Source organism: Eptesicus fuscus, chromosome 17 (genome assembly GCF_027574615.1).
Source record: "Eptesicus fuscus isolate TK198812 chromosome 17, DD_ASM_mEF_20220401, whole genome shotgun sequence".
In the NCBI taxonomy this organism is placed as follows: domain Eukaryota; kingdom Metazoa; phylum Chordata; class Mammalia; order Chiroptera; family Vespertilionidae; genus Eptesicus; species Eptesicus fuscus.
Window position 1 is genome coordinate 27605345 of NC_072489.1, and position 14424 is coordinate 27619768.

Here is a 14424-nt window from a genome sequence, read left to right on the forward strand (position 1 = left end):
CATTTTAAGACACTGGCCACTTGACCAGAAGTTCCCAATTACTTGGGAGTACATATTAAACTTACAAATGTCTGAGCTCACCATCTTAAACTACAAAATGAAAATATAAAGATGAGGCCTGAAAATCTCTAGGTTTGAAGAGCTCCCCTGGTGAATCTTAGGTGCAGGGAGATTCAGGAGCACTTTCTAGAACATGGTGCTCCTCTAAGGGTGCCGTGAATGTGCTTTGGAGCAGGTGCCATTTCTGGAACTGGGGCATCTCAGGCACCCCAATAGATGAGGCTGATCATCCCCATAGTTTGATGTTTTATTGGGTCTGGCAGCAGCCACAAGACAGTCTTTGAAAGTCAAGAGGTGGTTTCTATTACTTTAACCTCAGAATTGCACAGAATTCCAAATATCTTTGAGAAACTTTATTCATTATGGGTGTGTGTGTGTGTGTGTGTGTGTGTGTGTGTGTATTATTTCTAAATCTTTCTTGAGCCTTTTTGTACTTTCAGTGTGTACTATTGGTTGCTTTAACTAAAATAATGGCTTCTATGTGGAAAGTAGTATTTCATCTTGATGTCCTAAATTGGTTCCTTTAAAAGAAGTGATTTTCAAAACATTGACCAGAGCTGATTTCCTCTCCACATCCTTGGGGATATTTGACAATCTTTACATGTACTTTTGGTGTCACAGTTGGAGGGTGAGTGCTATTGGCATCTAGTGGGTGGAGGTCTGGGATGCTACTGAACATCCTGCGAGGCACAGGACCTCCTCACCACCCCCACTGCTCCAGCAGAGAACTGTCTGGCCCAAAATGTCGATAGTTTCAAGGTTTAGAAACTACTTTAAAAGATTTTAAATTAACATCAGCATTAGCTAACAATTCTGAGAGCAGGTGCCATTATTATCCCCAGATGCAAGATGAGCAAGTAAACTTGAAGAGTTAATGCAACTTGCTGCCAAGTTGTGGGGTTGAGAGGAAAGGCAATGAACAGGGGCTTCCTGACCTGCATAGTGTATTCCAGATGGAGTGAAATAGAATCTTATTTGTGCATATGGGTGCAGGTGTTATACTTTTACTATTGGGGGAAATTGGGCAAAGTTTACAAGGGATTTATTTCTTACAACTTTATGTGAAACTACAATGATCTCCATAAAAAATGAATGAATACCTAAAAAAATATTGGCTTGGGGTGTTTTATAAAATAATTACAAAGTAATTATGTTTGTTGTATTGTTTTCAAAACTCTTCCTAGAGATTTTCACTATTTTCTTGACCTTCTTGTCATTTCTGTGTATTCCATAAGATCTCAAAAAAAAATCCCATTACCTATCAGACTAATAGTTTAGTGCTTACTATTCTATTTTTATTTGTTTTAATTCTTTTTTGCGCTTATTTTTTAAGAGTAGATGGATTTGTTTTCTGCAGCTGTGTTGCCTACTGGCCCACAGTGAAGGTCATCTGTACTGTTAGCCTCCTCATGGTTTGTGGGCTTTTTCTGTGGTTGCTTAGCATTCGACTCTTTGAAAAATATCAACATCATCTGCAGACTCAAACTCATGGCTCAACTTCCTCTTTCATGTCATTTCTGAAATGTAAAAATAAGATTATTCCAGGATCCATTTGCAAGTGTTAGTACTGACCTGTTCATCATAAAGATACTAATTCATCCCTGTGCTTTGCTGCATATTGTTAAGTAGATTTTGTATCCATTGCAGAACATTTAACCCAATCATCATTTGGTTTTGGTTTTAAACGTCTGATATGAAAAACTGCCATAGATTTCTTGAAAGCCCAAGTAAATTATATTTTTTGGTTCTGCCTTGTTCAGAAACAGATCTTTGCAGAATTTGATGTGCAAGTTGGGTGATCTTGGACAGGTTATTTGATCTCTCTCTGCTTCAGTTTCCTTTTCTTTAAAATGGGAAAAGGATAGTATCTACTTCTTAGGACTGTTGTGGGAATGATGTAGCTAAATGCGTATGAGGCTCTTAGCATATCCCCCATGGTAAATGCTCAATAAATGTCAGCTTTCATTATTTTAAAAGCTGGGCATTTTTGCAATATTCAGAGCTTAGGTTGCCTTTCCTCCAGTTGATACTGCTTACATTTGTCTTTAAATATCTACTCTATCATAATTTCCAACTACTTTCAAGGTGTCTATACGCTATTAATACTCTTCATTCCCTAGGTCCCCTCCAGAGTTTGCATATGATTGACATTACACTGTCTCCCTTAAGCAAAAGGTATTCCTAACAGCAGTAATCTATACAGGTGATGGCTGAATAATTACCTCTATTACAGTTGAAACTACATGTATTACCATAAAATCTATCCTGTGATAAAACTATGACATAACTTGGCTGGAAAGATCTTTCCTGTTAATAATTTTTTTCTCTGATGCTTCATAGTCTCTGAAAGAGGGAGCTTCATATTAACCACTTGTTTTCCAAACAAAGTATTTTTAAATGATTTCAAAATTCATAGATGACAATATAATTCTCTGAGGCTGTTTCTGTAATTGCCTTGGAGGGAAGGAGAATATCAGTTCTACAGCTGAAACTTCTAGGTGATTATTTAAAAAATTTTTAATTCGGGTTTTAAGGCAGGCCAAGGACTGTGGTAACACACATTTTTCAACTTTCCTCACTACAACCCTTTACAAAGGAGGATTCTGAGTGACAAGGCTTGCCTGGCCCAGGACATAACAACAGTGAGCAAGTGGCATGTCAACCCAAGCATAACAAACAGGCTTATAGTCATTTCTTTTAAATTAATAGATTTTATTTTTAAGATCAGTTTTATGATTTTTAAAAATTGAGCAGACAGTACAGAGAATTCTCACATACCCAGTTTCCCTGCACATAATTTCCCATATATTAGAGCCATTTTAACCTTTTGCACTTGGATGTCGAGTGTGACTCGACACAGTTAGCATTAGAATAAAGGAATCGAGAAAAAAGCAAGCGAGTGCAAAGGGTTAAACCTTTCTTGCTGGTCATTCTTCCTTCCCACGCTTATGAAGAGTATAATCTGGGTGTGACCAGATGGCAAGGCTAGATGCTCGGTGTCTGACAGTCCTCTGGCCATGCCCCCAGCCCCGCCCTGCTGGTCCATGGTGGACAACCTCTCTGTCTCTTCCAGTTCCCTAAGAATCTTACTTTTCTGTGGCTCTGTCTGTGTGGGGTGGGGATTCAATTTTTTTTTTTTTTTTACTGCTTTCATCTAACTGGTGTGGGAGCCTAGTGTAGATACAGCCCCCATGGAAAGTTGGAATTTCCTTCAGTAGTCTTCCTATTTGTTTTGTATATTTAAGTTTCCTTCTGCAAAGTACATCAGCTCATAAATGAAAACTTTCTTTTGAAAATGGCTCTTGTTATCTTAAAAGCACATTTTTATTAGTTGGAACCACTGAGGTGATCAGTGTGCATGTTTCAACTAGAAGACCTGGGGAGTCCTTTAGGCTGAACAATGATCAGCATCACAGCACCCAGCTTTCTGTTCCCCAAGAGGGCGTCTCGAGTCTCGGGCACTGTCAGTGGCGATGCGCACTCTTTCCCTGGCCACTCAGCTCAGGCAGAGCTCTGTAATCTGAGCATGTGGCTCCGCTTTTGTGAAACAGGAAGCAAAAAGATGTTTTCAGAGTTCAGACACTGTTCATTGGCCACTTCCCTTGCTTATTTCTCAGCCATTCTTTGACAGTGTGCATAGAGGCAAAGGAATAAGTCTTGACTAGTCAGAGGAAACTGAAAAGATTCATCTAGTAGGTTGGTAGGTTTGCTACAAGATTGTTTCTTCTTTTCCTCCCCAAGTTGGGCATTTGGTTTGGTGCGGTATAGAAACTGCCACTAAAAGTATGAATTACCCCTGCCTGAGATGTTCTACAGAATAATGCAAAGGATGGGTTTCTTCCAATCCCGCTGGGACAGGAGTGGTCCCACCTGCCCTCAGCGTGAGTCATGTTTCCGCAGCCCGCAGTACGGTTCTGATTTGGGGTAGAAGTCACGAACAGCTGAAGACCTCCGTCTTCTACAGGCCGGAAGTCAGTTCCACTGCACGTTTCCTCAGAGCACACTCAGCTTTGTCACCCTGCCTCGCCTTTCTTCCGGCCACCCCCACCACCATGGTGTCTCTGCTCTCTTCCTTGTTCTCCCTCCACAGCTTTCTGGCTGATGCTCTTCCTCACCCACTCCCTGGCCTCTTTGCCTTCCTCTGTCTCCATGCCATCCAGGGGTCTTTACTGCCTCCTTCCTTTTCCTTTTTAGATTTTCCTATGCTAAACTGATTATGGTGTGAAATTTAAGCATAGTTAATTATTGAATTGTATCTAGATACTTAGTTATTGAATATCGTTATCATTCTGCAAAACGTGTGAGTTCAAACTGTTGACACCTCCCAAATGATATTGTAAACAATATGCTATGCAAATAACAATGTGATTTTCCTTGGTTTGGGCCTTTGGAGGTTATTTATTCCTTATTTTTACCACTGAGGCAATGAAAATACAAAAAAAAAATACCACCACTTTAAAAGTCTTTTATGAAAGTGTATATAAGTTATTACTAGATTTTGAAAGTAATCAGTTACAATATGCCCTCAAGGTTTATGTATTTATGGACTTCTGCGATTTAAATGTTATGTTTACTTGGTAAAAACTGTATGTTAGGTGTAATAGCAGTGACTCAAGAAAAAAAAATTCCAAAATTATCCTCCTATAATTCTCTAGGAAACAGGAATGATTGGATTAAACTTACCTTCAGAACTACTCAAAAAAACAAAACCTGGATCTGTGTTTACTGATGGAAATTTAATTACAAGATTGTAACCAAAAATGCAGAGGCAAGGAATAAGTAAATCTGAGCCAAAGCTTCTTGGTCCATTCAATTTTCTGGTTTTTAGGAAGGATTTTGGAATTTCTCATTGCTCAACTAACCCAGTACCCTAATCTATTTTGCCTGTTCATTTTAATTGAAATCAGTACATTGGCTTTTTCAAAATGAAAATGAGGCTCACAACCTTACCCCACTCTAGAAGTGGGTTTTGGGGAAGTGTGTTCCGACCCTGAACCCAGTAAGGCTCTGTCTCCTGTGCTCCATACCCACACATATCCAGGGCCTACTGGGCGCCTCCAACTGGTTAACCCCAAATGCTTCTTAACTCAAAGCATCCAGAAATGAACTCATCTTTCCCTCCCCTGGCAGGCTCTCTTCCCGAGTTCTCTAACTATATAAAGGATACCACCATTGAGTACAAAAGAACAATGAACATTTATTGATGGGTTAATTATGCCCCTGCCCTTAGGCACTGTCCTAAGCACTTGAGATGCCCTTTTTTTAATCCTCCCAACAATTTATGAGGTAGATATTGTTGTCATTCTCACCTTAAACAGGAGTTGGCATATAGTAGATGGCCAATAAGCATTTGTTGAATGAATTCCCATTATACAGATGGGAAAACTGTGTTTGAAAAAGATTGAATAATGTGTAAACGTATGGCAAAACTGGGGTTTGAATCTAGGTGTTTCTGAGTGCCTCTTGGAATCTACCTGTAGGGTGCCTGTTGTAAAGCCCAGCCCTGCTTTCAGGGTGGCAAACTTCCCAGGCCTCTAGCTCCATGATGTTTCTGGGGGCCATCTCCAGAAGCTGGCACACAGGAGCCTGCTTGAAGTGCCAACCTCCCACCACTCTACTTGGTCAGCCTCACTAACCCGGAACCCCTCTTCATCTGTCCATCCTAACCTTGGAGATGGCACTTCTCTCTGTGGCCTCTGAGAAAAAGAGCTCATCAGTTTCCCCAGGGTTACTTATTGGGGTGACTTCAGGCTTACCTGTGTTTTCTCTAATGACCCTGTATTTAACCCCTACTGCTTTTAGGCACTCAAATTCAGCATCTCCCAAACCAAACCTCTTGTGTTTCCATCCGATGTTTTGGGTTATTTTGTGTTTTGTCTTGGTGGCGCTCTTGGTGTGAGGCTGACTGGGAACTCTGATGCTGGATCCTCATTAGAGTCATGCTTTGGGCTCATTTGGCTTTTAAAACCAACAAAGGCTGGTGTTTGACATTTTGGAAAGTACCTGAATGTTACCTGTGAGCCCACCATGATGAGCAAACCCAAGAGTACAAATTAACAAATCCACAAGACAATGACTAACTTATTACTCAGATCTCAACAATCCATCTCAAGTGGTTGCAGATAGAGATTTACTTAAATTTTGAAAGGCTTTAAAAATTTACATTAGAAAGAGATATTTTTAAGTATGACTAACTCATTTAACAGCTGTAATACAGCATCTGCTTCTGCCTGGGGTTGCCGCCAGATCAGAAGTGGTCTCTTGGCCTTCACACACTAATGATAATTACTTCTCTTCTCTATGTTCCCAGTGGCTCAGTGAGTGGGCTGCCAGACACACTCTTTGGCTCCCAGGGTTAGAGGTGTGGAGTCTTCTACCATGGGCACTAGTCAAACCCTCCCTGAATGAACTTAACACAGTCACACCACCTTCCCTATTGTATTTAGAATGGAGATCGTATTACTACCAGTCTCATGTGGCTGTTATGAAAATTAAATACATGCAAAAACTCTTATGATAAGTTGGAGGACATAGAGAATCACTCCATAAATAGTATATACGATCATTATTCTTATCCTATATAATAAAGGGCCAATATGCAAATCGACTCAATGGCAGAAAAACTGGTTGCTATGATGTGCACTAATGACCAGGGTGTAGATGTTCAATGCAGGAGCTGCCCCCTGGTGGTCAGTGTGCTCCCACAGGGGGAGCGCTGCTCAGCCAGAAGCCCTGAGCCAGGCTCATGGCTGGCGAGCACAGCGGCGGTGGCGGGGAGCCTCTTCAGCCTCCGTGGCAGAGATAAGGAAGTCCGACTGACAGTTTAGGCCCGCTCCCCTAAACTGTCAGTCAGACATCCCCCGAGGGCTCCTGGACTGAGAGGGCACAGGCCAGGCTGAGGGACGCCCCCCCTCCCAAATGCATGAATTTGTGCATTGGGCCTCTAATCTTCTTACCCTATAATAGACAAATATGCAAATTGACCACACCTTCGCTACGCCCAAGCCATGCCCACCAACCAAGCCACGCCCATCAACCACGCCCACCAGGAAACCGTTGCAGGGACGCTGGGGTGCGGGTGGAGCCCAAGGCCTGGAAAGCCGCCCGGGGCTTTCTGGGCCTTGGGCGCCAGCCGGGTGCCTGCTCCGATCGCAGGAGCGAGCCGACCTGGGGGATCGGCTCGCTCCTGCGATCTGGTCGCAGGGACGCTGGGTGCAGCCGAGCCCAAGGCCACCGCCCAGAGCTAAGCCGGGACCCTGAAAGAAGGTAGAAGGCGGTGGCCACAGCCAAGGCCTGGGTCCCCGGTGCCGGCAGAAAACTGGTGCAGGCAGCCAGGTGTATGAATAAGAACTGATAGAAGGACAGTATGCTGACGGGCATGTTGGCTCTCATTTCAAATACTAATCCCATAGAGATTCCTATAGGGTATAGTTGTTCAATAAGAGAATGTAATATTCAGTTTTCTTACTTTGATGATATTATTAAAATGATATTCTTATAGTTACTTTTTTTTTTAGCAGTTTCTATGCCCTATCTCAATGTTTCACCAAAAACATAGCTATACAAAGGATGCATGGGTGAACATTATTAGTTTTGATAGGAATTTATTTTAATGTGTATTGGTAGAAAAAAAATGTAACTAGCACATCAAATTCATGATTTCTTGGCCATCGTGGCCTAGGATGAAGCTGAATTTTTAAAAAGCTGTAGGTTGAAATTAATCTATAAAATACATAATAAATATGTAACTTTTATGTATATAACATGTACTTCTTTTATATATATACTAGAGGCCCAGTGCATGAAAATTCATGGGAGGGGGGTCCCTCAGCCCGGCCTGCCCCCTCTCACAGTCTGGGAGCCCTCAGGGGAAGGAGGAGACCTGGCGATCAGGGTAAGGCGACGCCCCATCACACCTCTGCTGCTGCCACTGCCAGCAGTGCAAGCTTCGGCCAGCCCTGGTTACCTGAGCCTTGGGGGCCCTGGGTGGCTGGGCAGCCACCATCCAAGGCTTGTCTGTGCCTCAGGCTAGCCCTGGGCAGTTGGGGGACTGGGGGACTCCTGAGGCAGGCGAGCGGAGCAGCTGGGCCACCTGAGGTTGGGCCCGGTCTTGCTGCGTGCCTGCCGCCCCGGTGGGGCTGAGGGGACTGGGCGCTTTCATCTTGTGGCTGTGGGCACTGCCATCTTTGAGGGCGTGACAGTCAATTAGCATATTCCCTCCTTATTGGCTGTGGGCGCCGCCATCTTTGCGATGGAGTGAGGGTCAATTAGCATGTTCCCTCTTTATTAGATAGGACTAGAGGTCCAGCGCATGAAAATCGTGCTTGGGTAGGGTCCCTAGGCCTGGCCGGTGATCAGGGCCAATCTGTGGTGTGACTGGCAGGACTATCCAGGGGCCCCCTGGCACCCGCCTTGGCCAGCCTGGCACCGCCCCTTCGCCGGCCCTGCCCCCCACTGCCACCACTGGTCACCTCCCTCTGCTGGCACCTGCCTTGGAGGTGACTGATGGGGCTATCATGGGGCAGCGCTGCCTATTTACTGTCTGGCCCTGCCCCACCCACGGGGTGATGGGGGGGGTCCCGCTGGCACCCGACTTGGCTGGCCTGGGGCCTGCAGGCTGGGGGCAGCTCCTGCATTGAGCGTCTGCCCTTGGGTGGTCAGTGCACATCATAGCGACCGGTCGTTCCACCAGTTGTTTCACCAGTTGTTCCGCTGTTTGGTCGATTTGCATATTAGGCTTTTATTATATAGGATTTATATATATATATATATATATATATATATATATATATATATATATGTGTGTGTGTGTGTGTATACATACACACACATATACTATATATATATAGTAAAAAATGATTTATGTGATATAGCAAAAATTTGGGGAAGATAGTTTCATTTCATTCTCAGTCTTTTGAGGCAGGCACCATTATTCTCCTAATTTTACAGGTATAAAAATTGAGGTTCAAAAAGGTCCATTATTTGTGAAGTCTCTCAACAAGTGGTAGACGTGGGATTCAAACTATCTTTGCCCTCTGTTGTGCCCCCTCTGTGGTGGTTTCTCACTTCTTTTCTCAAGAAGGCTTATTTTCCTTTTAAAAAGTTTTAATATTAACTTTTATTGTTTTTTCCTCCCTATAAAATTGACTTTTTGTTACAGAAATTTTAGAAAATACAAAGCAGAGAAAAGAAGAAAAAGCATTTTTTATTGTTGTAAGAACACATTCATGAGATCTACATTTTTAACAACTTTTAAAATGTACAATACAGTACTGTTAATTATAGGCAAGATACTGGTGCAAAGCAGGTCTCCTTTTTTATCACAGCCCTGTACGAGGGCTGGACAAGGTCGATGACCCCACAAGTACAGGCACACCGTGACTCCTGTTCCCTGACCCCTCCCTCTAAACCACACTGCATCACACCATGGGCCCTGGCAAAGCTGTCCCTTCCTTGGGAAGGAAAAGTCATGTGCCCCCAGGGAACCATCAGCAGCCACCCGAGTTAATACTGCCAGCAGCTTCTCCCTGTTGGGGACGAGTCTCCGTGGTGGCCTGGGCTCTGTTCCCAGATGGCAGCAGTGATGGCTGGCCCTGCATCTACGCTGGCCTCTCCGGAACAAGGAGCTCAGTGATTCTGTCTGCACAAGCGCACACGTAAACATGCTCCAGCAGATTTAATCAAGCCTTCTCAGCTCCAATGGGATGTTTGGACAAAGACCTAAGATGTGGTCGCAGGGACGCTGGGTGCAGCATTGTATGGCTTTGTACACAACAACTGATTCCAAATGACGAGTTTTTGACTCTGTTGGTTTTCAACTGGTCACTTTGAGACCTTTCTGGCTCACTGCTTCTGTCCGTGGTGAGGTAGGGGCATGGGGATCAGGATGTTAATTAGGCAGCACTGGTAAATTATTTGCATACCCCAAGGAAGCAGATGTCATGTAACTGGAGGTTTACAGCTACTATTGCCGTGCAGTTAAAAAAAGAACCATTCATAGTAATCTGTGATTCTATGAAGTTACATCTTGGGACTCGGGGTTTCAGAAGCTGAGCACTTTTCTTGCCTCCACCTCAGTCATATGGCTGGGAACCCAAGTGCCCCCATATGGCGTTAGAAAACAGCACCAAGAGACTCTTGTGAGTTTTAAGATGGGGAAAGAGGGGGTGGTCACAGCTGAGCTGAAGGATTGAAGGCCTCAGACCTTTCCCATTTCATCGAAAACATGCCAGTTCCAGGTACTTGCTAAAGATTATTTTCTTCCCCATCATTATCATCAAAAGATACTACCCAGAAACAGGTAATAGAATAAAATGCATTTCTTTTTAGATGGTTTAAGCCTGTTGTCTTAAGAAAAGGATTTGGGAAAGGAACCCTGATGCCTCCTGCTGGGTTTTGAAGGTGATTGTTAGTGTATGCTGTGATTTATTGATTAGTAATTCTTCAGGGCTCCTGCCAGAATCACACTGTTTTGGGGTAAATTATTCTTAGCAAGGGTGTTGCCTGTGGTGAGTTGTGTCAGTCACAGCAGCACACATCTTGCCTGTGGGTCTGGGCCCTGGCATCCATCTACTCCAACTCTTCCCCAGCCTTCATCCTGTCCAGTTCTGACTAGCCTCAGCCACTGACGGAAGTGCTGTCAGTGAGCTTCAAAGGCACACTAGGAGATGTCAGTCACCCTCATGGTCTACAGTCCAACAGGAAGACACCAACTGAAAACACACAAGAACCTAATCAGACTTTGATGCTGACACAAAGCAAATTGCATTTCTGGCTCTACAGAACACAAGTCATTCTAAACCTGATTAAGATTCACCTAGTACCAAATTGTGATCAGTGTTTATTTTGGAAAAGTGGATTGTCAGTATTTTCAGATTCTGCTTTTTCACCCAGATAATCTGTGTTTTCCTCTTTCTTTGGGGTAGTAGGAGTAAGAGAAAGCCTCTGGTTGTCCTGACTTGTTTGCTGGGTATAACTGACAAAGCTGGTTTTGGTTGCTTCCTGAAGAACTGTACGGAGCCCTGCGAGGGAGAGACTCATGTCCTAATGTTCCTCGTTTTGCTTGCCCTGACTTCTATAACATGGGTTGCCCACATCTAGACCGACCCTGGGGTGGGGAGCTAATGAGCTCATTTTAAAAGGGAATGAATAATTACAGTGAGAATTCAGGCACAGGGCTGTCTAAGCATGAAGAGTGATTGGAGAAGGTTTTGTTCTTGTGTTTTGTTTTTGTCCAAAATGAAATGTTTCCTAAAATTTTGGAGAAGAAACAGAATCATTCGAATTTCACCATGCTTTGTAGGTGCTGTGTAGCTTCTTTGATCTTTCAGTGCATTTATTTCTACACCCAAATCTGTGATATATACAGGCAGTCCTTGGTTACGTTGGACTTGACGTTTGTTGTTTCATGGTTACACCGCCATCTCCCATTTATTTATTTAAAAAAAAGTATCGTCATTTCGATGTATGTACATATGTGCTTTATGTTTTTTATTATTTATTTACCACAAGTAAAGGTCAGGAATTGTTATCTTTCTTTTAATTTTTTTTTTTTTACTGTTTCACTTCATTACTGCTGTGTATATGCTCCATGTGAGTGACGTAGGTGCTTATATAGGTAGGTTCCGACTTATGGTGAAAATTGCGTTACGTTGTGCCATAGGAACTGATCTCCAACGTAACTCAAGGACCTAATGCGTGTGTGTGTGTGTGTGTGTGTGTGTGTGTGTGTGTGTACACACACACATAATTCCTGTTTTGTTTTGAAATCTGTGTTTTTCATGTAGCATATTTTGAACATTATTCCATGTTGATAAGCAGAGTTCTCCATTATTTTAATGACTGCTAAATACGTTTCTGTCTGGGGACTCCTCTCTTCCTTTTTTTGTTTTCTCCTCTCTCTTCCTTCACTGGCAATTGTGTTACCTCTTTTCTTCCTTCTAATCTATCATCTTTTGTTCCAGCTTCATTTTATTGGTTTTTTTTTTTCTTTCACTAAATATTTTGTAATTCATCCTGCAACATAATACAAACTAGAGGCCCGATGCATGAAATTCGTGCAAGAGTAGGCCTTCCTTCCCATAGCTGCTGGCACCAGCTTCCCTCTGGCACCCAAGACCCAGGCTTCCCTCCTGCACCCAGGACCCGGGCTTCCCTCACAGCCCCGGCTTCGTCCAGAAGGTCATCTGGTCTAATTAGCATATTATGCTTTTATTATTATAGATAATATGAAATAGAAGATTTTTGTAGTTTTGGGCTATGCTGATTCTATTACTCATACTGAAACAATTTGTGTTTCAATTTTGTTGTTGCTGATGGCTTTGTTCACAATTGTTTTTTTATCATGGTTCTGTGAGAACAAACATGACAGTGTTTTGAAAGCCTTCATATCCCCAGAAGGAAGAAATAACAAAGAGGCAAGAGAGAATGACTGTTGATCCTTATTTAGGAATATGACAGTGTCAAGCCTTCTCTCCCTTCTGAGTCTTGATGACTTATCTTGTTTCCTCAGACCCTGCGCCAGTCCACAAAGACGGGCAGAATGGAGCAGACAGTGCACCGGAAGACCTCCAACCTATGGGGACCAGCCGGCTGCTCTATCACATCACTGATGGTGACAACCCGCTGCTGTCACCGCGATGCTCCATCTTCAGCCAAAGCCAGAGATTCAACTTAGACCCTGAATCAGCCCCTTCTCCACCCAGCGCTCAGCAGTTTATGATGTGAGCAAACCTTGTTTTGTTCTTGTCTTCATTTCATGCAGTTTTTTAAATACTACATTTACAAATCCAAATGAAGTGTGTCTGAAATAGTGCAAACGTGCCTACCAAATACAACTGTGAGACCTGAACAATAAATGGCAAATATCTGTACTTTCCAGCTGGGAATACTGTTTCAGGCCTTATTATCTCAGGAGGAGATGGTCATGATATACAGGCCACCCCAGGGCTTGCACATTTGAACATATTTGGTGAAATGACTAGAGTCCTAGGTACGTATATATATGTGCAAATATCAGGAATATCATTCTTCATGAGTTCAGTATTCTTTCCACGTCCACCAGTGGCTTCCGTGGATGGACTGTAGCAATGTTTAGTTGTCCACCCCAATTCCTCCTTAAGTGGGAGCTTAAAATAGCTGCCCCACCCCCAAGAAAAAGGGTGGAACTATGTGTTCTTTCCATTTTACTTAAGTTCCACAAATAATTTTGATTCAGAGCTAAAGTGAGATTCCCTTGGCTAAAATACCTGCAGAAAATCTCTAGTATCTCCTTAATAACTTCTGTTGCTATTCATGAATTTATTCAAACATGGGCTTATGGGCTGTATATTGATAGACTTGAGGGAGTTAGTGAATTACTGTTACTATAAAATGTGTGGCATGTGAGAGGTTGGATGCATTTTCTGAAGAGGGGGCCCATTCCTTTCATCCGATTCACAAAGGCTCTGTTATGTCAAGAAACGTTAACTACTCACCTAAATCTTCCCTGGAAATGTTGGTAGGTGTGGCTCATGCACTCTGTTGAAGATAATCCTACAATAGGGCTGTCTCTTCTTAATTTTAGATCGGTCTCCTCCAAGCTTTATGAAATGCATTTCCTGGGCTAATATTCTGACACTAGAGGCCCAGTGCACGAAATTCGTGCACGGAGAGGGTCCCTAGCAGCTGCTGGCTGCTGGCCAGGGCCTTCCTTCATTCCGCGTCACCCCCTGGTGGTCAGTGCACGTCATAGCGAGCAATCGAATTCCCGGTCAGTCGAACTCCTGAGGGGACACTGTGCATATTAGGCTTTTATATATATAGATTGTATGTTAAAGTCCCTGGTGACACTGATCAGAGGCCTCCATTGATGAGCAGATGGCAGACTCATCAAAAAATGAACTGCCCTCTGGACTTCTGTGGTAATCCAGGAAGCGTGGTCTATAGATCAGCAGCGGTATTTACTGGAAGACCGTTGGTTTTGATTATTCTTTCCCTCCCTGTGATCACTGCAGGCCCCGAAGTTCTTCTCGGTGCAGCTGTAGTGGTGGCAAGGAGCCCCAGACCGTTGCCCAGCTCACCAAGCACATCCAGAGCCTCAAGAGGAAAATTCGGAAATTTGAAGAGAAATTTGAACAAGAAAAGAAATACCGGGTAAGGAGTATAGGGTTTAAAATAAGAGCATGGATTATGTGAAGAGATGCGTTGGCTTTTCTGTCTTTCCTGTTCGGTACCATTTTGTATGAGGGACAGCTCTCTTTTCATTGGCCAACCCAGGACCCATCCTAAATTGAGTTCCCATCTTGGGTCTGTCTTGTTTTCACATGCTATCGTCAGTTGATATCTACTAAGATAGCTCCTAGTAATTAATTACAATGCTATTTT

At 43.3% G+C, this 14424-nt stretch overlaps 1 protein-coding gene across 1 annotated transcript in view; it reads left to right on the forward strand.

The window, feature by feature from the left end:
• Positions 1-14424, forward strand: part of FAM13C (family with sequence similarity 13 member C) — a 134500-nt gene that overhangs the window by 87665 nt on the left and 32411 nt on the right. The window contains exons 7-8 of the mRNA XM_008145479.3: positions 12572-12782; positions 14055-14193. Of these exons, the coding sequence (XP_008143701.2) occupies positions 12572-12782; positions 14055-14193 (350 nt within the window). The remainder of the gene's footprint in view (positions 1-12571; positions 12783-14054; positions 14194-14424) is intronic.